Source organism: Hypanus sabinus, chromosome 6 (genome assembly GCF_030144855.1).
Source record: "Hypanus sabinus isolate sHypSab1 chromosome 6, sHypSab1.hap1, whole genome shotgun sequence".
In the NCBI taxonomy this organism is placed as follows: Eukaryota; Metazoa; Chordata; class Chondrichthyes; order Myliobatiformes; family Dasyatidae; genus Hypanus; species Hypanus sabinus.
Window position 1 is genome coordinate 170,428,391 of NC_082711.1, and position 25,374 is coordinate 170,453,764.

The 25,374-nt window shown below is 41.1% G+C and overlaps 2 protein-coding genes across 11 annotated transcripts in view; one reads left to right on the forward strand and one right to left on the reverse strand.

Annotated features, from left to right (window-relative positions):
* Positions 1 to 25,374, forward strand: part of nf1a (neurofibromin 1a) — a 357,260-nt gene that overhangs the window by 232,544 nt on the left and 99,342 nt on the right. The window lies entirely within an intron of this gene.
* LOC132396095 (uncharacterized) lies at positions 1,465 to 13,718 on the reverse strand. Its single transcript, XM_059973503.1, has 2 exons — positions 13,149 to 13,718; positions 1,465 to 5,989 (listed from the first exon to the last, which is right to left on the reverse strand). Exon 2 carries the CDS (start codon positions 5,927 to 5,929, stop codon positions 4,946 to 4,948), a length of 984 nt encoding a protein of 327 aa, XP_059829486.1. The 5' UTR covers positions 5,930 to 5,989; positions 13,149 to 13,718; the 3' UTR covers positions 1,465 to 4,945.

Below are 25,374 nucleotides of genomic sequence, written 5' to 3' on the forward strand. Positions count from 1 at the left end.
TCATTCTGCTTTACACTTGTGTACTGAAGAATGACAGTAAACAGTCTTGAATCTAATGTACTAATACCACTCAGAGTTCTGAATGGTATGGACATGAACAGCAAGTTAAGGAAATCTGACTGTGGCTCAGTAAGACTTTGGTGAGACTGAACCAGGAGTTTTGATAAAATTTTGGTCTTCTTATTGAGGAAGCATACACTTACCTCATAGACAATGTAATGAAGATTCATTGGAGCGATAGTAATTACTGGGATGATTTAAGTTGATTGGGCCTACACTCCAGAGGTTAAAACCAATGGTGACCTAATTGAAGTAGTTAAGAGACTGAGGAGACTTGACAGAATGAACGTTCACCCTTATGCTGAGTCTGAAAATAGAGAATGGGGTATCAGAGTAAATAGTTGAACAGAACAATACTGCACAGTACAAGCCCTTTAGTCCACAGTGTTGTGCAAACCTTCCAACCTGCTCCAAGATCAAATTAACCCTCCCATCCCACACAGCTCTCCATTTTTCTCTTATCTATGTGCCCATTTAGCAATGTCTTCAATGTCCCTCAAGTATGTGCCTCTACCATCACCTCTGACAATGTGTTCCATGCAATTGCCACTCTCTGTTTTTAAAAAAAACTACCTTTGATAGCTCATCTATATTTGCATCCAGTCACCTTAAAATTATGCCCCCTCACATTAGCCATTTCTGCCCTGGGAAAATGTCTCTGGATACCCACTTGATCTGTACCTCATCGTCTTATTCACCTCTATCAAGTCACCTTTTGTCCTCTTCCACCTTTATCAAGTCGTCTCTCATCCTTTTGGTAGGATTGAGATGAGTGAAGTATTCTTGTCACTGAAGAAGATAAATCTTCAAAATTGTCTGCTTCTGAAGTGGTGTGTTATTGAAACAGTAAAAGCTGAAACTTTTGAATTATAGGGGAGTCCAACTGTGGAGTGATTGGGCAAGAAAGTAATGTCAACACCAAACGTCAGATCAACCGTGATTTCATTGCACAGATGGAGTGAGCTCAAGGAACTATCTAATGCTCCTTTGTCTTATATTATTAACCCCGATGTTTCAGTTCTAAATTTTTCTCTGTGCATCCTCATGGCTCATCTCATCTGTATAATTAGAAACTTTTTTTATATATAATATGGGGTCATTAAAAGGGCTGTCAAACGAACAGGTTATGCAGCACTTCCCAAGCCCATTTTGAAAATTAGTTTATTTTATTCACATGGAATGTAGTACTTTCATTGGAATTAATTTAAAGTTAGTATGGGTACACTGTTGGATAGTGCAACCATTCTGAGTTCAAGTTAATTCCTGAGTATATACTCTAATTTGTAATCCTCCCAACATTTAAGATAACGAGCTCAAACTGAAATGCCATCAAGTTTGTGCAGTGGAGCATTCTATTTGTCTAATTTGAGATGCACTTAAGAAAGACTCACGTTGACAGTCTTGTTGCCTTTATTACATTTCTTGTTATGCAGTAACAAAACTTGGTGCTAGTTACATTCAGATTAACAAATGTACAGATTTAGTGTGCCACCAAAGTGCTTATTAAGTAGTAGTTTTGAAATGCATTCTCTGTCCACTGTGCCCTTTTTTTAAACTGGGATCATCTTTCAACTCCTTATGATTTTGAAAAGGTTTAAATGGGGAGTAAAATGGAAATCGTCACAGCAAGGAATTTTCCTAAATGAAAACAGGGAATTGTGAGCTTTGACCATGCCACATTGATTGTGCAAAGCATTTTCTGTGGCAAATTGGGGTGGGGTTGTGCGGAGGAAATTAATGTACACTCTACACCTGTCCCTTGGGAGGGGGGGAAGAGTAATCAGTCTAAACCAAAGATAGGACTGGCACTGTGTTGTTCCAGGGAACGTACAGCATAGAATTCCAAGCACTAGTTCCCTGTTGCAGTGCCAAAAATCTTTTACTTAGCAGTTTGTCTCAACTACCGTCAAATTGGACTCAGTGGAACCCTAAAATGAAATATTCTTACAATCGTGCAGAGTTAAAGCTTCTAAGACTCATTGCTGTTTCTACGACATGCTAGCAACAATCACATGGGTTTTCATGGATTTATCCAAGTGCCTAAAGTTGGAAGAGCATTGAGTAAATGAACTATTTATACCTTGCTCTCCCCAAAAGTTTTGACATGTGCACCTGGCATATAATTATGCAGGCAACCGAGATTAAGCTCACCTATCAGAATCTACCCCCTTATGAACTTAGGTCTGTGGATCTTACATTATAACTGCCCCATCGTACCTTCCTAAAAACTCAAGTGCTTTTGTCTTCATCCTTCAACTTGGAACATTGCCTCTCTTTATTTTAACTAATTTATGTCTGTGCTCTCAAAAACTGTAGATGGGCCAAATTTATAGTGGTATCAAATACATTGATAGCAGTCGGTCGTTTACCGACACGGTACTTTCTGTGACAGTCCTCAAGCTCATTCTGAAAACTTGTTGCTTTCATTTTACTGATTGAATAATTTTTTCTGTTTATTGAAATACTATGTGGAATATGCCCTTCTGGCCCGTCAAGCCGTGCCAAACAGCAATCCCCTGATTTAATCCTAGCCTAATCATGGGACAATTTAAAACGACCAATTAACCTCCAAACCGGTACGTCTTTAGACTGTGGGAGGAACCCAGAGTACCCGGGGGGGGAGAGTCACACGGTCACAGGGAGAATGTACAAACTCCTTACAGGCAGAGGCGGGAACTGGACCCAGGTAAAGCATTGTGCTAACCACTATGCTACCATGCATTTTAGCTCCATGCATTATTATTGTTTTACCACCTTCTATCTGAATGCACTGTGTAATTGTTGGATCTATATGAACAGTATGCAATAGAAGCTTTTTACTGTACTTCAGTACATGTATACAAATTCCAATCCCCTTCTTCATTACCATTGGGATACGAAGAGCATGCACGGATCCCTGAATTGAGATCAGATCTCTCTCCTGATAGACATTGTTGGAGGTAGGGTTGGAATGTAAATGCGAGTAACACACACAAAATGCAGGAGGAACTCAGCAGGCCAGGCAGCATCAATGGAAAAGAGTACAGTCGACGTTTCAGGCTGAGACCCTTCATCAGGACTGGAAAAAAAGATCATGGGTCAGTGTAAGAAAGTGGGGAGGAATAGAGGAAGGACATCAAGGGGATAGGTGAAACTGGGGGAGGTTGGGGAGAGGTGAAGTTTATTGGTATAACAGATGCAGGGCTGAAGAAGAGGGAATCTGGTAGGAGAGGACAGAGGCCATGGAAGAAAGAAAAAGGGGAGGAGCCCCAGAGGGAGGTGAGGCAGGTAAGGTGATAAGGTGAGAGAGTGAAATAGGAAGGCAGGGGAAAGGGGCTTTACCAGTAGTTTGAGAAATCGATGTTCAAGCCATCAGGTTGGAAGCTACTCAGACGGAATATATGGTGTTGCTCCTCCAGTCTGAGTGTGGCCTCATCACAGCAGCTGAGGAGGTCATGAATTGACATGTCAGAATGGGAATGGGAAGTGGAATTAAAATGGGTGGTCACCAGGAGATCCCGTTATTTTTCTGGCAAACGGAGTGCAGGAACTCAGCAAAGCGATCTCCTGACCTGCGTCAATTCTCACCAATATACAGGAGACCACACCTGGGGCACTGGATACAGTAGATGACCCCATCACACTCACAGGTAAAGTGTGAAGGACTACTTGGGGCCCCGAATGATAGTGAGGGAGGAATTGTAGGACACTTGTTCTGTTTACAAGGATAAATGACTCGAGGGAGATCAGTAGGGAGGAATGAATGGACAATAGAGTTGTATAGGGAGCGATCCCTGTGGAAAGCAGAAAATAGGGGAGAGGGAAAGACATGCTTGGGGATGGAATCCTGTTGGATGAAGGGTCTCAGCCCAAAACGTCAACTGTACTCTTTTCCATAGATGCTGTCTAACCTGCTGAGTTCCTCCAGCATTTTGTGTGTGTTGCTCTCCCATTAGTTTTAAACTCAGATTTTCTCAGAATATAAATGCAAGTATTGATTAAAAGGAGAATTGGCAGACAGGCGAAAACACAGATTCATTGGATGTAATTTTGGCACAAATGAAAACTGCAAATGAAGAAATAAACCAAGCCTAATAATATCTTTTAGAAGGAATAATGGCTAAGATGGAGGCCATAAGGCTCAGATGAGGCCATATGATGAAATCAGAAGACCAAAGTTTGAATCCATCTCTTAAAGTATTCTTTGTGCCATAAGTTTGCAAAGCAATTAAAAAATAAAAGGTTTTCCCATTTTGGGATACTGGTCTTAATATTGCATTTACAGAATCAAGTCAGCCTATAGCAAAACCCTTGAACAACAACTTAAGAAACTAAGCAAAGTTTTTTTTTATTTGTTGCCTAAATATTGCTTTGCCATTTAAGTAGAGCAAATGCTGCATTTACTGTAGGATGATGGTTCAGAATTTCATTCACAGACTGTACGTAGGATTACTGCTGAAGGTGGAATTGCTGAAGACAAATGTATTGAGATTCTCCAGTGTTAGCTAATGGTCCTTGGTACAGGGAGGTGGGAGTGAAATAAAAAATTGTAAGAATAGACTTCAATCTTTGAAAGTTGAAATAAGATGGACTTATTTATCTATCATTTTAATCAAGCCAAAAGCAGAAATGCAGCAATAAGGTTGCAATGCAGAGCAAATGCCATACCTCTGTTCATGAACCCACATCTAATTTGTGTATTGGAAAGATGCTGTGTTTTGTCCTTTAGGTATAGTACATAATTTTGTCACATCTAATTTTAAAACATAGTGATCAAATGCTAATGCATGGAAGCATTTACTGCAGAGAACCAGCTTTTACTTACAGCTTCAGAAGACCCTACACTGGGCCTTCTTCAATACATTTGAGTGAGCTAAAACAGACATCTGCTACTTCTGATCTCTACTCAGGGAGGCGGAGGCAAATCAGAATCATTCACAAGATCCAAAAATTCCATTGGCGGGGGAGGAAAATCATTATTGTTTGAAACTGTATCAGGGACACCTTCTGGCAAATTCGAAGCTTCTGCATTTGTTGCGAGCGCTGGAGATTGCTGGTCACCTTCATTCAGAGGAAGCTCTGTCTCAGGCGGTGGTGGAAATTCTTGACTTGGTGTTTCAGTTAAAACTAGTGGTTCTTTTTCTTTGTCATCATCTGTTTTGACTTCAGGCGGTGTCTCTTCTTCAGTCTCAGTTGAAGCTAAGTTCTTGATCCCTTGAACCTGCTGTACCTCCATGTTATATTGATCCAGTAAAGAATCGCGTTTTGACTTTTTGGTTAGAAAGGTAGTGAGTGAGGGGCGTTTCACTGCAGCAGAATTAAGATCATGGCCTTCGGATGCGTGTTCAATATCTTCACCAACTGGTCCTGGGCAAGTTCCTGCCCAGGAGAGGTCCTGCACTGTATTTGTTCTTAAGCATCTTTTTGTCAAGAGTATACCAATTATGCAGACCACCAAAAGTAGCAATAATCCACCTATGATGCAAGCAATGATCATGCTTGCATTCAGATGGTCATTGTCGTTACTTTCTTTCTTCGTGGTTGACTTCCTCATCACCTGTTTAGTTGTCTGTGACTTAGGTGGATTATTTGTCTTCACATTTGAAGTTGACTGAGAGGCCAGACTTGAAGTAGGTGGTTTGGATGATAACGTTATCATTTGCGAAGTCGTGGAAGACGTCAAATTCGTGAAATTAGAAGTTATGTTGTGGTGGCTGTTTGGAAGTTCACTTGCATTGGTTGGAGACATTGTCGTATTTGAGTTTTCAACTAATGATGTATTTTGAGCAATTGATATACTGAAATTTGCTGTTGATATGCGGTCCGTGGTACTTGAACCCATCAGGCCATTTACTAGTAGTGCCAGTATAGTCAACTGGATTGCTTCCATGTTATTTCTTAAGGCAGAGGATTTTGAAGCATAGAACAGCTTGCTGAGACTTCTTAATATCTGCAAGAATTAAGAACTGGTTTTCAATATTTTTATGTATAATTGTAGCGAAACTATTTATATTTAAAGCTGAGACAAATATTTAGATAGAGCTATGGGCTGCCCACATCTTAATGACCCACTTTCTTAAATTTCATCCCATTATTAAGCTGGTTTAAATGTGGCAGTTTTTTTTAAACTTGTGACAGTAATGGTGTTTGAAACAACAAGTTCTGCTAATAAGTGAGAGTGGTTTCATTTTGAGTTCCTGGCACATACTGGTGTATATGGCAGTGGGTTCAGGGTTTGATTTAAATAGGACATCCAGAGGTAAAGCACAGATGTGCTTTAATGCTTCACCTACTCAGTGGAAATTTCACAGCCAAGAGGATGAAGGTAACAGTAAGATAGTTCACATTTTTAAATTATTTCAGGTTTTTGTTCCATGAATGACTTTAATTGCTTTACCCCTGTTTAGATAATTTTATATTTTCATATTTTTAAATTTTGAATCTCGGGGGAATAGACTAACTTCAAAAAGTTAATAGTTTAACACAAAGCAGAGTGTGAACACAGCTTTATCTGGGCCATTATTTTCAGTTCTCTCCCTCTTTTGTGCACGGGGAGGTAGGGGTAGGCTAGTGACAATTTTGTTACACTATGTAATCAGGATCATCTGGCCCTGAGGATAAAGGGAGTGTGCAGAAGAACTTAGTTAGACTGATTGGGAGAATGAGCAAAGAAGTGACAGGTGGAATATAGTGTGGGGAAATGTATAGCCAAGCACTTTGGTAGAACGAATTACGGTGTATACTATTTTCTAAATGGGGAGAAAGTTTAAAAATCATAGGTGTAAATGGACTTAGGAGTCCTTGTGAAGGATTCCCTAAAGGTTAACTTGCAGGCTGAGTCAGTGGTAAGGAAAGCAAATGCAATGTTAGCATTCATTTCAAGAGGACTTGAATATAAGAGCAATGCTGAGGCGTTTTAGGCATTGGTCAAACGACACAGAGCATTTTGAACAGTTTTGAGCCTTATCAAAGAAAAGATGTGCTGGCATTGGAGAAGATCCAGAGGAGGTTTGCAAGAATGATTTCAGGATTGGAAGGGGTAAAGTATGGCTCTGGGCCAGTACTCTGTAGAATTTTTAAGAATTGGGGTGGGGGGGAGTGGCATCTCATTGAAACATATCAAATTTTGAAAGGTCTGGATAGAATGGATGTGGGGAAGATGTTTTCGTAAAGTGAGTGGTGGGTGAGTCTAGGACCAGAGGCACATCCTCAAAATAGAGGGACGTCCCTTTAGATCAGAGATGAGGAAGAATTTCTTTATCCGGAAGGTGTTGCTTAACTATGAGTTCCTCCAGCATGTTGTGTGTGTCATTCTGGATTTCCAGTATCTGCAGAGTCTCTTGTGTTTGTGCACTGGCTAGCTTTTCCTGAGTAGAGAACAAAGACAACTCAACAGCTTCTCAGTACGCATTCAGACACAGCATTAATTGTACCTCCCCTGTGAACGGCTGTTCCCTTAAGAATATTATTGGAAGATCACATTGACTGTCCTGTGGTACATACTGTTTATTATAAATTACTATAAATTACACATTGCACATCTAGGCAGAGACATAACATAAAGATTTTTACTCCTCATGTATATGAAGGATATAAGTAATAAAGTTAATTCAATTCATTTAATGGCAGGTAATCAGCATTGAAGAACTGCATGTCTTATGAAGTTCCATTCCTACTCTTTGGGTAGCTAATTCCAGAACTTCCAAGTTTTATTGGCCAGTAGTCATGAGTAAATCGGTGCCCTCCTTCTGAAAAAAATCCTGGATTTTGTATATACTGATTCCATCTTCAGAAGCATTTATCTGGTCAGCAACTTTGTAATGAACTGCTTATGCATGGCCCTCATGGTACATTGATTTTAAATTTAAGAAGAACTACTGTTCGGCAGAATCTGAAACCATTCGGAATTATTATAGAGTTGTACAGCATGGAAAAAGACCCCTTGGCACAACTCACCCATGCCAGCTAAGGTACCTGTTTGCCTGCATTTGGCCTACAGCCCGGTAAACTTTTTCTGTCCGTGTATCTGTCTAAATGTTTTTTATTTGAAACGTTCCTCTGGCAGCTCGTTCCTATTCCTGTACCCACTACCCTCAGTGCGGAAAAAGTTTCCCCTCAGTTCCCTTTTAAATCTTTCCCAGATCTCACTTTAAATCTGTGTTCTCTAGTTTTAGACTCCCCGACCTTAGGAAAAAGACTGTGACCATCCACCTATAAGTTGCAGCGTATCCATCTCCTGATCGAACAGCACAGTACAGGCCCTTCAGTCCACGATGTTATGCTGATCCTTTAATCAACTCTAAACTCAACCTAACTCTTTCCTCTGACATAGCCCTCCATTTTTTATATCACCCATGTGTCTATATAAAGAGTACAACCACTCTCTTTTATGTTACCATTATTACTAAGTCCCCCTGTTCCAATAACATCCTTCTAAATCTTTTCTGCACCCTTTGCAGCTTAATAGCACCCTTCTTATAGCTGGGCAATCGGAACTGAGCACACTACTCCGAGCGTGGTCGTGCACTTGCACAGTTGCAACATGACATCCCAGCTTCTGTACTCAGTCCCCTGGCTACTGAAGGCAAACATGCCAAACGCCGCCTTCATCACCCGTCTACCTGTGCCACCACTCTGCACACGTAACCTTAGGTCCTTATGTTCTACAACTTTTCCATTTACTTAGTAAGTCCTACTTGGTTTAACTTTCCAAGTTCTACCATTTTACAGTGCAATTCCTTAGCTTCCGTGAGGTTCTTCATGGCAAATACTAATAAGAAATATTCATTTAACAGCTTCTCTTCTCGTGTGGTTCTACTCATAGACAACCATGTTGATCCTGAAGAGGACACCACCTTTTCCTAATTACGGTAGTTATCTTTTTTTGCTTTTAGGAGGATCTGTGGCTGAAAATGGAGGAACAACAGAACTAGGAGAAAGAGTTAGCAGTAGGGTTCATCTTGGAGTTTGGTGGGGAGGAAGATGTATGTCTATATGCTCTTTTGGCATCCTGTTTATTTTTAATTTTTGTATAGGACCTTAACTTGCCTTTTCAACAAAAGTATAATAACTTAAAAGGATGCTCAGCATATTAAAGGACAGCTTTGTGTCTGCTATTTACTTAGCCTTCCTACATGAGATGCTAACAATAAAAAGAACTGAATTATTATTGTGTTTTCAGCCATCAGTAAGAGAATACGGATCACTGCGCTCTCTCCTTTGGCAAGAGTTGCACAAAGAGCTTTTAACTCTTTTTGTAAATTCTGTCATGATTTCATTTCCTGAATTTGGGTGAATATCCCAATCATACTGCTGGCTGGTGGAACCCTATTTTCACAATTGATTTCAATCACTAGTTGTAATCTGATGGTCTGTTCCTGAACATTGATGCTATCTGCTTTGTGCAAGTTAACAGGTTTGCAGTATGGATTGTGGCCAAGACTGAAAGGACTGCATTGGCAGTCTGCTGCAGATCTGTCAGGTCAGCACACCAGTGAAGTGATTTAGTCCATAATTTGTTACTACTACTATTGGTGTAATAATTACTGAATGTTACAGGACAGTAAATGTGTTTTAAATAATGTTATAGATCTCTTATCGTTCTTCTACACTCAACCCCGCAGTATTTGTTTGTTCAAATACTTCTAACCAGTGCTGACAGAATTTAAGCATGAAGAAATTGAATAATAGACTGTAAGCACTTTTTTGTGTGATACACTGCAGTTTCTGAGTGGCTCTTTAGACATAATCCCTGCAGTCAAAGTTGGACTTAGAATATATACCTGCATCATTGCTGCACCACTTACAAATGAAACTTGAGGCATCCAATAATGAACTCAGCAGGTCAGGCAGCATCAATGGAAAAGAGTAAAGATTTGAGGTTTCAGGCCAAGGCCCTTCTCCAGGACTGAGGCCTCCCCCCACCTTTTTATTCATACATGTTACTGCCCTCCCCCAGTCCTGAAGAAGGGTCTCGTCCTGAAACGTCAACTGTTTACTCTTTTCCATGGATGCTGCCTGACCAGCTGAGTTCCTCCAGCATTTTGTGTGTGTGTTGCTCTGGATTTCCAGCATCAGCAGATTTTCTCGTGTTTCCAATAATGAAGATGCATTTTTAAACATCGTGCATATTACTTCCGTTTAGGTAACCTAGCTAATAGGAAAATAGCTTTCTAATTTTAGCTGGCAAAGTACTCTGTTTAAGAGGACTTAGTTATATAAAGTATATACTACAAATTATAATAAAAAGTATATAATACAGAAGATAAAATAAGTAGTGCGAAAAGAGAGGAAAAGTTAGTGAGGTAGTGTTGATGGATTAATGGACTGTTCAGAAATCTGATGGTGGAGGGGAAGAAGCTGTTTCTAAAATGTTGAGTGTGGGTATTTAGGCTCCTGTACCTCCTCTCTGGTGGTAGTAATGAGAAGAGGACATGACCTGGAAGGGGGGGGGGGGGGGTGGTCCTTAATGGTCGATGCCTCCATTTTGAGGCATCACTTTCTGAAGATCTCCTTGATGCTGAGGAGGCTAGTGCCCATGGTGGAGCTGGCTGAGTTTAGATCTCTCTACCAATTTTTCCAATCCTGTGCAGTGGTCCCTCCACACCAACTGATGATGCAGCCGATTAGCCTGCTCTCCACTGTACCTCAGTAGAAATTTGCCAGAGCTTTTGGTGACATATTTTAAATGCTTTGTGACAGGAACCTACAATGCAACTTCTACAAAATGGCTGACATCGATGTCACTTCCTTAAGCTGTTAGTGGCTGCACAAAAAGTACATGCAGGCAGTTTCATTGCACATTTAACTCATCCGTTCATGTACCATTGCAATAGCGTGGAATTTTGTATTACTTCTCCAGCCCATGTTTTCCTCAGCTTACAAAGTCCATGTGTGAAGTTCAGGGTTAAATTATACAAGGTGTTTGTCAGAGAAGGAATTAAATCTTGTGTGGCAGACATGACCACTGTTAATAACTCCCATTGTCACATTTCAAAAATCATCAGTAGCAAAATTTCCAAGCTAGTTAATGGTTTATATAGCACTGTACTGCTGGTGCAAAATAACTCATTTCACCTCATGTAGGACAGTGCCAATAAACCTGATTCTGACACGGAGCAACACGCAGAAAATGCTGGAGGAACTTAGGCAACACCTATGGAGGGCAATAAACAATTGGCATTTCAGGCCGTGATCCTTCATCAGTGCTGATGAAAAGTCTCAACCAGAAAAATCAACCATTTATTCCCCTCCTTAGATGCTGTCTGACTTACTGAGTTCCTCCAACATTTTGTATGAGTTGCTCAAAATTTCCAGCATCTGCAGAAGTTCTTGTGTTTATGATTCTGCTTAACCACCTCCAGGGACTTCAGGACACTTGCACTGTTCGCGTATTTGCTTTTCGAACTCATCGTTTCATTGCACAGAAAATGGACGTCTTTACGACCCACAAACATGAGGTAATATTGTCATGGGTTCCTTTGCAACTAGCAAAAGGGAAGTCGTGAATTTTCTTTGACAGGAGGGTTACACTTTGATAATAATAATCGCAAGAGGTTCAGTGGATGATGAGTCTAGAGAAATGCACACAAGGTGCCGGAGAAACTCAGCAGGTCAGGCAGCATCTCTGGAGAGGAACGAAGAGTTGGCGTTTCAGGCTGAGACCCTTCATCAGAAAACATTTCTTTAGTAATGTACTATAGTACATTAGCAAGTATTAAGAACATGAAAAAATCAGTAGACGCTGGAAATCCAAAGCAACACACACACACACACACACACGCACTACTGGAGGAATTGGAGGAATGCAGCAGGTCAGGCAGCATTTATGGAAAAGTGTTAATATGAAATTTCTGATGAAGGATCTTGGCCCAAAACATTGACTGTTTACTTTTTCCATAGATGCTGCCTGAATTGCGGGGTTCCTCCAACATTGTGTACATGTGTTGCTTAGCATTTATTGAGTGCTGAGCATGAGATTTGTACACACGGTTTTATTGACAGAGAGGTGAAGGTGTAATCAGTGAACCAGAACATTGGTGACACTATTAGAAACACTTTATACTTTCAAATTGCAAAGAAAACCAAATTGCTTCTCATTGATAAAGAAAGCATGCCATTTGGACAAAAAAGCGTGATTGCCCTGACATTTCCTTGTTGTTAGGGCTGCAGTTTGACACAAACAACTGCTGTGTTTGGCTGCACTGCTCCCACTGTTCTTAAAAGTAAAAATCAGTCATTTATACTGAGTGTCTGAGAGGGGTTTGAATTAGTGGCATTATATGACTCCATTTACATATAAATCACCACAATAAATTAGTTTCAATGGAGAATGAAACTTATCTTTTTTATCAGCAGTTTACTTTAGATCCAACTTGTATTCAGAATAATACTCTGTGTAGAAACAACCATAAGCTGAGTTTTTAAGATTGGCATCATGAAGTGGATTTGATGTAGAATTGATGTTACTTTGGTTTACAATAACTTTGAATTCTAAAACAATCTGCCACTAAACTCTCTACACCCCAAACATCTCTAGTAATTTGCATGATAGTATAATCAGATATCCACATTAGGTTGTTATTTTGTAAAGGGCATTTTTGTCAAAATAAACATTATTCAGAAAAAATACTCGCAAGGTTAAACTGCAATGCCTTTTCATTCTTTAAACATAATCAATGCTTTTAGTCAGGGGTTCCCAACCTTTTTTATGCCCAGGTTGGGAGCCCCTGTTTCAGTGCTATTCTTCTACATTCCTACACATCGATAGCATCCTCACTCTGGGGTGGTATGCAGCCACACAAGGGGTTTCCTCACTCAGCCCAGCCCCCACCTCTTCAGTAGCAGAAGAACCCTACACTGTGGGTCATCCCCACTGAGCCGAGGTCTTTTTACTTCTCTTATTTACCTCCGTCCCTCCAAATCTCCACTCATTTGTCTCTGCTGCCGTCACTTAAATACCATGTTGCCTCACTCAGTTGACACATTGATCACACTGCATTTGTCTTTATGTGTAGTCACATTCAAAACTGAGTGTCCCATTCTTCTGTGATGAAGTTTGTCAATGCATCTATCAAAACACAATCACTCATGCTCTTGAAAACACTTACCACAGAGAGCTTGGACCTGGAGTTTGAAGGATGCGTCTAGTACAGCCTTTGCAGGGTATTACACATTGAAGCAGAAATTCCTGTGAGTTTGATCACTTTGCATTTATTGTCACCCTTAGTAATGGAGTTAACACTCAAAACCAATCAAGTTCATCTGTTGTGGTGCTGTCACTTGTTAATTTTGAGGTTTTAGTAAAAGGGAAGTAAAAGCACTGTACGTTCTCCGGATGTGAAGAAATTAGTAGCAGTATAGCTAGCAAATACAATTCGGTCCAATATCCATTAAAAGTTTAACGATGAATGTCACATTTGTACTGTGTTGTGTGCTGCAGTCAGCAAGACCGCATTTATTGTAAACCTATTTGTGACATTGTAATTTTGTCCTGCTCTTCCAATAAACCGAGGTTAAACGTGTGTGCTATTACTCAACCAGTGCTGGTGCAACTCTGCAGCCAGTATGGCTTTTCTGTGAAATGTTGCGCCTGGCTTCTCTCTTCCCCTTCCCAGGTTGCCATACGATAGTATTGGAATCCATTTGCAAGCTGAGCTTTGAATAAAAGTCCCTGTAGAAGAGAATGGGAAGCAAGTTTCATTTTAATTGATTTAGAGCCCTCGTATAAAACTTTCTTGGCTGAACCTTCTAAACAATATAATTCAGTGAAGGACTGGTGAAGAAGAGGAAGCACCAAGCTGAGTGAAGGGACAGACTTCTCACACCTTATTGAAAACTTAATTCACAGTCTGGACCTCATTATAGACACTTGTGGTTAAAAATGTTTTTCCAGATTTCAGAGGAAACCAGTGCTGTTCCATTTTTCCTCCCCTTTGACCTTTTCCTTGTGCTTGTCAGTAATGTGTGACCAATAGGCAGTTTGCAGAAATACGATTGATTCCTTAACAATCTTTTGGGCTGAATACATTTTGTATCTACCTCATGTTCCCCAAAGGATGCAGTATTTTCTGCTTGGAATTGCAGAAACTAATTGCATTTATTTAAACTTCTACTGCATCACTCTGCAGAGCAGATATTGCGGTGCTATTACAGCTTGGGGCGTCAGAGTTCAATTCGGTGCCGTCTGTAAGGAGTTTGTACATTCTCCCCGTGACCACACAGGTTTCCTCCAGGTGCTCCGGTTTCCTGGGTTGCTGGGTGGCAAAGCTCATTGAGCTGGAAAAGCCTGATCAGCACTGTCTTCTTCATGTCTTCTTGGGCCCTTAGGTCCCAGTGGAGCAGAGGCCATTGATGATCTCCCATCTCCGTCATCCAAAGTCGATGGTAAGGTTGGAGTTCATCAATGTTTCTGTAATCCACTGGACAGCATCACCAGAGTCCTGTTGGCCAGCCTTACCCATTCCCGTCTCTCATGACAGGAACATAGGGTTGGACTTTGAGAAGCTTCTGAATTGAATTGAATTGGCTTTATTACTTACATCTTCTGCACTGTATCTCTAAATAAATAACTAACTATTCCTCCAAGATAACAGTATTTGAATGTTAGATTAAACAATGTGATTTAATCTTTTTGAGGATGCAACTCATTTACCAATAATTTGATACTTGACTTTTTTCTCCTGCACACTTATTCCTCCCTTGATTATTTATTTTTAACTAAGCACCTGTTGTCTATGATTGGAGGGAAAATATGATGCCCAAATTCCTTGAGATGTGGGGGTGGATATTAGAATGGCTATTTCTATCCATCTTTCCTCCACAACCCTCACTTTCTCTTGAAATTTCAAAAGGGCATCTTACAGGAGGAAGATTCCATGCAGAACACACTAATGATTTGGGAATTTTACATGACAAGAGTGGCCTGGAGTGGCCTGTGCTACGATGCATTCAGTAATATATGCCTTATAATGAGTGAACTGTATCAGACTGATTGCGGCCAATTGATCATGTGATGACCTGACTGGACCTCGTGTGTGTGTGTGTGTGTGTGTGTGTGTGTGTGTGTGTGTGTGTGTGTGTGTGTGTGTGTGTCTCTCTCTCTCTCTCTCTCTCTCTCCCCCCCCTCTTCCCCCCTCTCACTCTCTCTCCCTCCTCTCTCTCTCTCTCTCTCTCTCTCTCTCGCTCTCTCTCTCTCTCTGTCTCTCTCTCTCTGTCTCTCTCTCTCTCGCTCTCTCTCTCTCTCTCTCTCTCTCTCTCTCTCTCTCTGTCTCTCTCTCTCGCTCTCTGTCTCTCTCTCCCTCTCTCTCTCTCTCTCTCTCTCTCTCTCTCTCTCACACACACACACACACGATGGGCTTGGTTTGCTGCTCCCACACTTTCAGTTGCCCAGCACTGTTAACATGACACGGTGAAAACATTTAATCATACTGCACATTTGTGATCCTTGCTGTGCGCATATACAGGCTTTGATAGTCATATATTCAAACAACTATTATTTTATATTCAGTACCATGTATATAAATACACTTAAATATTTATGGTCTGTATGAATGCTGATGAAAGGATCTAGTGTACTGCTGCAAAATCTAATGAAGGGCCTCGGCCTGAAATGTTAACTATTTATTCCCCTGCATAGATGTTACCAGACCTACTGAGTTCCTTCAGAATTTTGTGTTTGTTGCTGAAAGCTTCCAGAATCTCTTGTGTTAATGATTCTGATACTGATACAAATTTCTTTCTTCCCCATTCTGATGTTTTAGTCTGAAAAACAACTGAACCTCTTGACCATGCATGCATGTTCTTATGCATTGAGTTACTGCCACATGATTGCCTGAGTAAATATTTGCATTAATAAGCAAGTATTGCGAAGTGTGCTTTGGTGAAGCTTCATCTTGAAGGCAATCTGCACAATTGAACTACATTTCAACATAAATCCTTTGCTTAAATAGCAAGCATTAGAAAATTCCACTCTGTTTTCCATTGCGCATTTTAATTGAAATGTTTTGACTGTACTCATGTTTGTACCTCTGCAGACTTTGTCTAAAAGATTCTTAACCCTCTTTGTATTTAAAATCTATCCCTTGCAAAAACAGAAAATATTGGAATAATTTAGCAGGGCAAGCAGCAGCCATAGAGAGAAATAGAATTAACTTTTGAGTTCAAGAGCCCTTTATTAGAAAGAACCCAGGGTCACACAAGAATTTGACTTAATCTGGGTTTTTATACAAATGTTTGTAAGAAGGTCTTCAAATTTACCATGGTTATGGCCTGACTTGCTGAGTGTTTTCAGCATTTTCCTTGTTTTATTTCAGATTTCCAGTATCTGCAAACTTTCAATTTTCAGAGTTATATCTTGGTCCTAATTTAATTTGCATGTTTACGATTGTATTGGTATCCTATGGCCATAAAATAATCTGGATTGATCAATTCAGCAATTTAAAGTATTATCCATTTAAAAAATGACTATCTCAATGCATGACTTGCTTCATGCTGATATAAAATAGGGCAGCACGGTAGCGTAGTGGTTACCAGCGACCCAGGTTCAATTCCCACTGCTGCCTGTAAGGAGTTTGTGCCTTCTCCCCCGCGACCACATGAGTTTCCTCCAGGGGCTCCAGCTTCCTTGCACAGTCCAAAGACATACCAGTCGATATAAATTGTCTTGTGATTGGGCTCAGATTAAATGAGGGGTTGTTAGATGGCGTATCTCGATTATGTATTCTTTCTTTCCTTTTCTGTCTTTCTTAACTTTTCTTTTCACCTCCCTTCCCCTTTCCCCCCACTTCCTTCCCCTCCCTCTCCCTTCCTCTCCCTCCCTCTCCTTTTCCCTCCTCCTCCCTCTCTCCCCTTTCCCTCCCTCCCTCTCTAGGTGGAGACAATCTTCAGGCACTAGACGGCTTTCCACGCCTCTTAGTGGCTGGTTAGAGAAATGTGGCTTCCTGTTACACCCATAAGAGCCCAACCACTCTAACTAAAACCATCAGAAACTAACTTTGTTTGTCAGATTCGGGTTAAGTGTACATACAGCTAATACTGAGGCTTGTGGGGATGTTATTCCTGCCTTGTTCAATAACTGGTCCAGATCAGATGATTTGCTTAAAATGACTATTTTATTCTTGGACAATTGCAATGTTTCTGCAGCATAGCAAAATGTCCTGCAAAGGCCTAGTTTAGAAATAGTTAGTTGCTTGGTTCAAATTTGCATTAAACTTGATTGGGTATTAAATTTACATCATGCAAACCTCTGCATCCCCAGTCTTTATTAGGTTGGATATTAAAGATATTGTAAGTCCATATTTTGCAAGAAAACTATGGTGGTTTTAACAGCGGCATTAAATATATTTTATACGTAAGAAACTGAAAAATGGTAATGCATGCATTTGGTAGGTCATGCAGCGTAGAGCAAATATTGTTTCAGGAGTGAACCTTACATTGGAACTGAAAGATCTTACTCATTAACTGTATGTAAAGAAAACCTATTTGCTATTTGGTGTAGTTTTACTATGTGAGAAACATGCATTGAGTAACCTGTAGGTCGTCTGTTGCGAGGGTATAAGCGATGTGGCACTAAATGGAGGGCTCCTTTAAATAATTACCACAGGTGTGTAAATCTAGGTGGGCTCTTTTCTGTTAGAGTGGAAACCAGCTCAGTTCAATTATTCTGAATTCTGACTTCTGAGTTTTATTATCGAATCCTGTGTGTACAACTCTGGTATTCGCCTTTTCCAGGTAACCATGAAATGCAGAAGAACCCACAAGAGCCATTGAGAAATGACCCCAACTCCCTCCCTGCACAAACAGGAGAAAAAAACAAAACTTGCAAACCCAAAACCCCGCCCCTTCCCTCACACAAAAGTTAACAGATTGCCCAACATGACACTGCAGCTCCATTTGAGACAAAATTGTCAAAGGGGGAGAAAAATCACTTTGGTCATATTCCTTTGTATTTGGAAGTTTCAAATACTAGCAATCCTCCTAAAGCATCTAAACCTGTGTCCAGGTTCAACAATCTTTGTCCAATTACAGAAAATCTCCTCCATTTAGCTCTTCAGTATGTATTTTTCCAGTTAGGAGCCCTAGGCCAGTCATATACAGAAGAGCATGGAATTGCTTGCTTCTGTCACTTCATTCAGTATCCCTGTCACCCAAGTAGGTTTGATAGTCTCATGACCAGGCCCTAGCCACCTAAATATTTTCTGGGTTTTTTTGCGTAGGGTTCTGTTATCTCGCTTATTATCATCAATAGACAGCTCTTCTGCCTGCCATTGAGGCCTTTGGCGATGTCTTAGAGTGGACCTATTGTTTTTTTCATTCACACTGCAGGCAGCTGGCCACTGTCTAGTTGCTTTCAGTTTGTTAGGCCTCAGACTGTGATCTCATGCAGTCTGGTTCCAGCCTATAGTCGTGTTTACTTCACAAAGTATTCATTGCTCTTCATGTCTCCTCAGAACAATTCCTGATTTAGAATTCCATGTACAGTCAAGAGTTTGAGACTCCGATTAAGTCATAATCAATCTCCTTGCTTATATTTTCTAACATTCTCAGACTTCTCTGATCATTTATGTGGCGATCTCCAGATATCTGCTACGGTTGAGTACATTGTCCATTGTTCTGTTCTGTCATGGTGGTTTTAACCCTCTACCAACCACAATCCCTGCTTATATACTAAATAAAATTGGACCTGCTGCAATATATCAAATACAAAATATTTAGTGAGCCATTCATTCAGTTTGGGCCATTCCCACGGAAGGATTGGGCTGTACAGTCGCTATGTTTGGTGGATCCTACAAACATTTAACGTTTAAAAGTTCAAAGTAAAATTTATTATCAGAGTACATCTGTGGAGGCACTAACAATGATCTTTCAAGAATTGATAGATTCTGGCATTGTACAGGGTGACTGGAAAATTGCAAATGGTACTCCGCTATTTAAGCAGGGTGGGAGGCAGCAGAAGGGTAATTTTAGACCTGTTAGCTTGGTTGGGAAGTTGCTGGAATCGATTGTTAGGGATGAGATTACAGATTAGCTGGAGGCATATGACAAGATAGGCCAAAGCCAGCATGATTTCCTGAAAGGAAAATCCTGCCTGACAAACCTACTGCAATATTTTGAGGAAATTACAAGAAGGGTAGACAAAGGAGATGCAGTGGATGTTGTGTACTTGGATTTTCAGAAGGCCTTTGCAAGGTGCCGCACATGAGGCTGCTTAGCAAGATAAGAGCCCGTGGAATTACAGGGAAGTTACTAGCATGGGTGGAGCATTGGCTGATCGGTAGAAAACAGAGAGTGGGAACAAAGGGATCTTATTCTAGCTGGCTGTCAGTTACCAGTGGAGTTCCACAGGGGTCAATGTTGGCACCGCTGCTTTTTACGATGTATGTCAATGATTTTGTCTATGGGATTAATGGATTTGTGGCTAAATTTGCCAATGATACACAGATAGGTGGAGGAGCGGGTATTGTTGAGGAAACAGAGAGCTTGCAGAGAGACTTGGATAGTTTAGGGGAATGGGCAAAGAAGTGGCAAATGAAATACAATGTTGTAAAGTGTATGGGCATGCACTTGGGTGGAAGAAATAACGGTCAGACGCTTATTTAGATGGGGAGAGAATTCAAAATGCAGAGATGCAAAGGGACTTGGGAGTCCTTGTGTAGGATACCCTGAGGGTTAACCTCCAGGTTGAGTCGGTGGTGAAGAAGGAGAATGCAATGTTGGCATTCATTTCTAGAGGTATAGAATATAAGAGCAGGGATGTGATTTTGAGGCTCTATAAGGCACTTGTGAGACCACACTTGGAGTATTGTGTGTGGTTTTGGGCTCCTTATTTTAGAAAGGATATACTGACATTGGAGAGGGTTCAGAGAAGATTCATGAGAATGATTCCAGGAATGAAAGTTATCTCTGTGGTTAAGAAGGCATATGGTGCATTGGCCTTCATCAACCATGGGATTGAGTTTAAGAGCTGAGAGGTAATGCTACAGCTATATAGGACCCTGGTATGACCCCACTTAAGGATATGGCGCTCAGTTCTGGCCATCTCACTACAAGAAGGATGTGGAAACTGTAGGAAGGATGCAGAGGAGACTTACAAGGATGCTGCCTGGATTGGGGAGCATGCCTTATGAGAACAGGTTGAGTGAACTTGGCCTTTTCTCTTGGGAGCGGCGGAGGATGAGAGATGACCTAACAGAGGTGTATAAGATGATGAGAGGCATTGATCATTTGGATAGTCAGAGGCTTTTTCCCAGGGCTGAAATGGCTATCACGAGAGGGCTTAGTTTTAAGGTGCTTGAAAGTAGGTACAGAGGAGATGTCGGGGTAAGTTTTTTTACACAGAAAGTGGTGAGTGTGTGGAATGGGCTGCCAGCGGTGGTGGTGGAGGCAGATAGAATAGGGACTTTTAGGAGACCCTGGAGACGTACGTGGAGCTTAGAAAAACAGAGGGCTATGGGTAACCCTAGGTAAATTCTGAAGTAAGTACATGTTTGGCACAGCATTGTGGGCTGAAAGGCCTGAATTGTGCTGTAGATTTTCTATGTTTCTATGAAAGGGTTACTCTATCAGGAACGTCTGGCAGCTCTTGGGCTGTATTCCCTGGACTTCAGGAGAATGAGGGGATCTCATAGAAACATTCTGAATTTTAAAAGGCCTGTACAGATTAGATATGGCAAAGTTATTTCCCATGGTAGGGGAGTCTAGGACAAGAGGGCATGACTTTAGGATTGAAGGACGTTCATTTAGAACAGAGATGCAGAGAAATTACTTTAGTCAGAGGGTGGTAAATCAGAGGAATTTGTTGCCACGAGTGGCTGTAGAGGCCAAGTCACTGAGTTTATTTAAGGCAGAGATAGATAAGTTGTTGATTAGCCAGGGCATCAAAGGGTATGGGGAGAAGGCAGGGGAGTGGGGATGTTTGGAAGAATGATTGAATGGTGGAGCAGGATCAATGGGCTGAATGGCCTACTTCTGCTCCTTTATCTTATGATCTTATGGTCTTATTCCACCACATACAACCCTGAGATTCTTTTTCCTGCAGGCATACTTTGCAGATCTATAGAACAGCAACTGTAAGCAGGATCAATGAACAACAAAAAGTGCAAATACAAATATAAATAAATAGCAATAAATAATGAGAGCATGAAATAACAAGATAAACAGTCCTTCAGTTGTGGGAACACCAGAAATAAAATGAGTGTAGTCATCCTCTTTTGCTCAAGAGCCTGATGGTTGAGGGGTAGTAACTGTCCTTGAACCTGGTGGTGCGAGTCCTAAGGCTCCTGTACCTTCTACCTGATGGCAGTAGTGAGAAAAGAACAAGGCCTGGGTGGTGAGGATCTCTGACGATGGATGCTACTTTCCTACGACAGCATTTCCTTTAAATGTACTCAGTGGTTGGGAGGACTTTACCTTTTATGTACTGTTCTGAATCCAGTACTTGTAGGATTTTCTGCACAAAGGCATTGGTGTTCCCAGCCCAGGCCATAATGCAGCCAATCAGTACACTTTCCACCACACATCTACAAAAGTTTTGTCAAGGTTTTGCAACTAATCATGAAGCAGCACATCATAGATGTTGGAAATCAGAAATAAAAGCAGAGGAAAATGCTGGAAGTACTCAGCATGTCAGGTAGTATCTGTAGAGAGAGGAATGTAGGTATTTTTCCAAAAAGTTCTGATGAAAGGTCACTGGTCTGAACTGTTTCCCTCTCTACAGACTTGCTATCTGACTTGCTGAGGTGATTTCTATTTTTGCGTAATTAATCCTTTTATCTTTTGAAGTTCCATGGTCCCAATGATCACTTCTCTTCACATCTTTTCTTGACAGCCTGAGGTTGTGGATGGAAATTGTCCTTCATAAATCTGATTGAAATAGACATTGCAGTCAACATTGTACACATGGACTTTAGCAAGGTCTTTGACAAATGGCTCGCATATAGGCTGGTCTTGAAAGGTTAGATTACATGAGATTGAGGGCAAGCTAGCCTATTGGATACAAAATAGGCCTGACAGTAGGAGACAGAGGGTGGAGGCAGAAGGTTGTTTTTCAGATTGGACACCTGTGCCTAGCCATGTGCAGCAGTGATCGGTGTTAAGTCCACTGTTGTTGTGAATGTAGAAATGGTTAGTAAATTGATGGATGACACCAAACTTGGTGATACAGTAAGCAGTGAAGAAGATTGTTGAAGGTTATGCTACCTTGATCAACTGGCCAGTGGGCTGAGGTATGGCAGATGCAGATAAATGTGACATGTTCCAGTTTGGTAAGATGAACTAGAACAGGACTTGGTAGGGATCTGGGGAGTGTTGCAGAGCAGAGAGATTTGTGGGTGCAGGTATATCCTTGAAAGTAGTGACACAGGTAAACAGGATAGTGAAGAAACTGTTCAGCATGCTTGCCTTCAGTGATCAGGATATTAAATATTGGACCTGTGATGTCTGAGATGTTGGTAAGGTCACTTATGGAATACTGCATACAGATCTAGTCACCTTGTTACAGGAAAGATGTCGTTAAACCGGAAATGGTACAGAAAAGATTTACCAAGGCTAGAGAGATGAGTTATAAGAAAAGGCTGGGACATATTTCCTGGAGTAATAAGCTGAGGGATAACTTTATGGAGGTCTATAGAACAAGGAGTGGCATAGATAAGGTGAATAGCTACAGTCTTTTCCCAGAATAGGTGAGTCTACAACTAGAGCCAAAGGTGAAAGGGGAAGGATTTAAAAGGGATCTGAGGGGCAGCTCTTTCATACAGAGAGTGGAGCTGAAGTGGAATAAGCAGCTAGCAGACATGGTGTAATTATAGCACCTGAAAAACATTTGGACAGGTTTAGTAGATGGATAGGAAAGGTTTACAGAGGGATGTGGGCCAAATGCAGGCAGGTGGAGCTAGCTTAGTTAGGCAACTTGATTGGCATGAACTAGTTCAAAGTTCAACGTCCATTTATGATCAAAGTATCTATACATTTTGCAACCATGAGATTCGTCTCCTTACAGGCAGTCACAAAGAACCCATTTTTAAAAATCCAACAATATGGGGGAGGGAGAGGGAGATTGCGCAAACAATCAGAGCAAGCAAACAGCATTCAGAACAAAAATGAATCCATCGAGATGGGACTGGAGCAGTGGGAGCAGGCCCACAGCCTCAGCTTCAGTGCAGCCAAGAGCGGAGTAATCATTGCATAGCAGTAAGCAGAACCAGTCTGGCCCTCACCTCAAGTTCTGACGCCCTGCTGGGCCCAGCGTTTAAACTGTCCAAACATCGGGTCATTCCTCGCACTAGGACCTGAGCCCTTTCACATCGATACACTCTGGGCCTGGGCCCTGCTGCCATGTTCCAGCCTGTACCCAATCTTTCCAAATCAGCCCAGCTCTCAGTTTAGGTGAACGGGCTCAGAAACTCCTCTACTCCAGCTTTTCTCTACTTTGCACACCCCACCTCCGTCTTGTACATGCCTCGACCTCGTTCCAACCACCACTTCTTGGACATACCTCGACCTCGCTCACACCTGCAATACTGATCCTTTAGTCAGCCTTGCCTTCGCTTGCCTACCATAATTTTTATTTTTAACAGAAAAAGTGTTATTAATAAAATATTTGGTTGTATTCTTGCTTTGAGAGCCGCCTGCGAGGTTGCTTGTCCTCGGTAGTGCCATCTTAAATGAGAATGCCATGTTTCCATGCTGTAATGTTCTGACACGATGGCTTGGTTCTGTTTTGAGCATCTTGTCAGGGTGGCGCAGGCAGGCAGTGTCGGTGGAGGAAATCTGTTTGTAAATGTTTCACATAAAGCCCATTTTGCTCACTTCTAAGCAAGTCAACAATAACTTGATACTCAACACGAACATGGCCTGCATGGTGCAGCTGAGTGATTGAGATTGGGGGTGATCTTTATTCAGAATAAAGGTGATGGAAGTTGAATATTGTTCAAAATCTATAGGTATATTTCAGAAGTTTAATTGTACAATTTGTTGAAATGTTTTATTTGCAGTTTAGTTTACAAAAAAGTATATATTAGTTGAAAACTGCTGAAAACTGCTGAGCCAGTCGAATGGTGGAGTTACTTGCACTATTTTCAGAGTAAATGCAGTAGTTGCATTCTTCAGGTTTAGCGCATCAGTCTGATTCAACAAACCCACTTCCTTTTGGCCTAGGGCTTTAAATGGAGCAAATCATTTTGATTCTTTGATCTAAATGTTTTTTATTGGAAAACTAAGACCTGAGGGGGTTTTGTTTTAACACCGCCTATTTTGTTTAGAGTGAATTTTAGTGTAAGTTTTGTGCATGCCTATGTAATAATCTTTTGTCACTTTCAAGACAGCTTCATTGAAATTTGCAAGATATTTGCAGATTGTTTTGATGAAGTGTTTGCCAGTTTTGCAAGCTGCAGGTTTTGGTGATCTTTGGTGTTGAATTTGGCTCCATTGCTGGGGTAATTCATGTGGCCTCAAATATTCTTCCTGTATACATAAATTTAGTGGGAAATTCTGTAAATCCTCATCAGTTTTACCATCAGTTATAAAATATTGTTTTATTTTGCTGAATTAAGCCATATCATCTGTAGCTCAACATCAGTAAGAGATGGTGATGGACTAATGGAAGACGAAGCCTGCGCTGCTCCCTTTTACTATTGATGGTGAGGACATGGATGTGGTGAGGAACCTCATGTATTCGGGGGGGTGGGAGGCACCTGGATGACAGACTTGAGTGGAGCATCAGCACAGAGGCTGTGTGCAAGAATAGCCAGAGTTGCCTCTACTTCCTGAGGAGACTGAGGCCCTTTGGAGTATAAAGGCACATGTTCTGCCACTCTGTTGTCGCCAGTATCATCTTCTATGCAGTGATGTGCTGGGGCAATGGCATCAACAGAGGTGATGCCAACAGGCTCAATAAACTGATTAGACAGGCTGGCTCTGTTATGGGAGTCAAACCGGACACACTGGAGGCTGTGGTAGAACAAGAGACCATGTGGAAAATCCTGGCAATTCTGGACAATGTTTCTCACCCTCCCTCTGCAGGCCGCCTTGGCTGAACAGAGGAGCACTTTTAGTCATAGACTAAGACAACTGCACAGTTAAAAAGAGCGTTATATGAAATCGTTCTTACCCTCAGTCTTTCGGCTCTATAATGAATCAGCCTATAGCCAGGGAAGTGATGACCCCCTCCTGTTACACTGTTTGAGGTAACTTACTTTCTATTCTTACTTCTCTTCTAATTTTTGTATATCTGTGTATTTGTAATGCTAATGTGACACTGTATCTTCCTGTGAGATCAATAAAGTATCTATCTATTTATCTAATGAAGCACCATTAATATAGAAAATCATCCTAAAATTC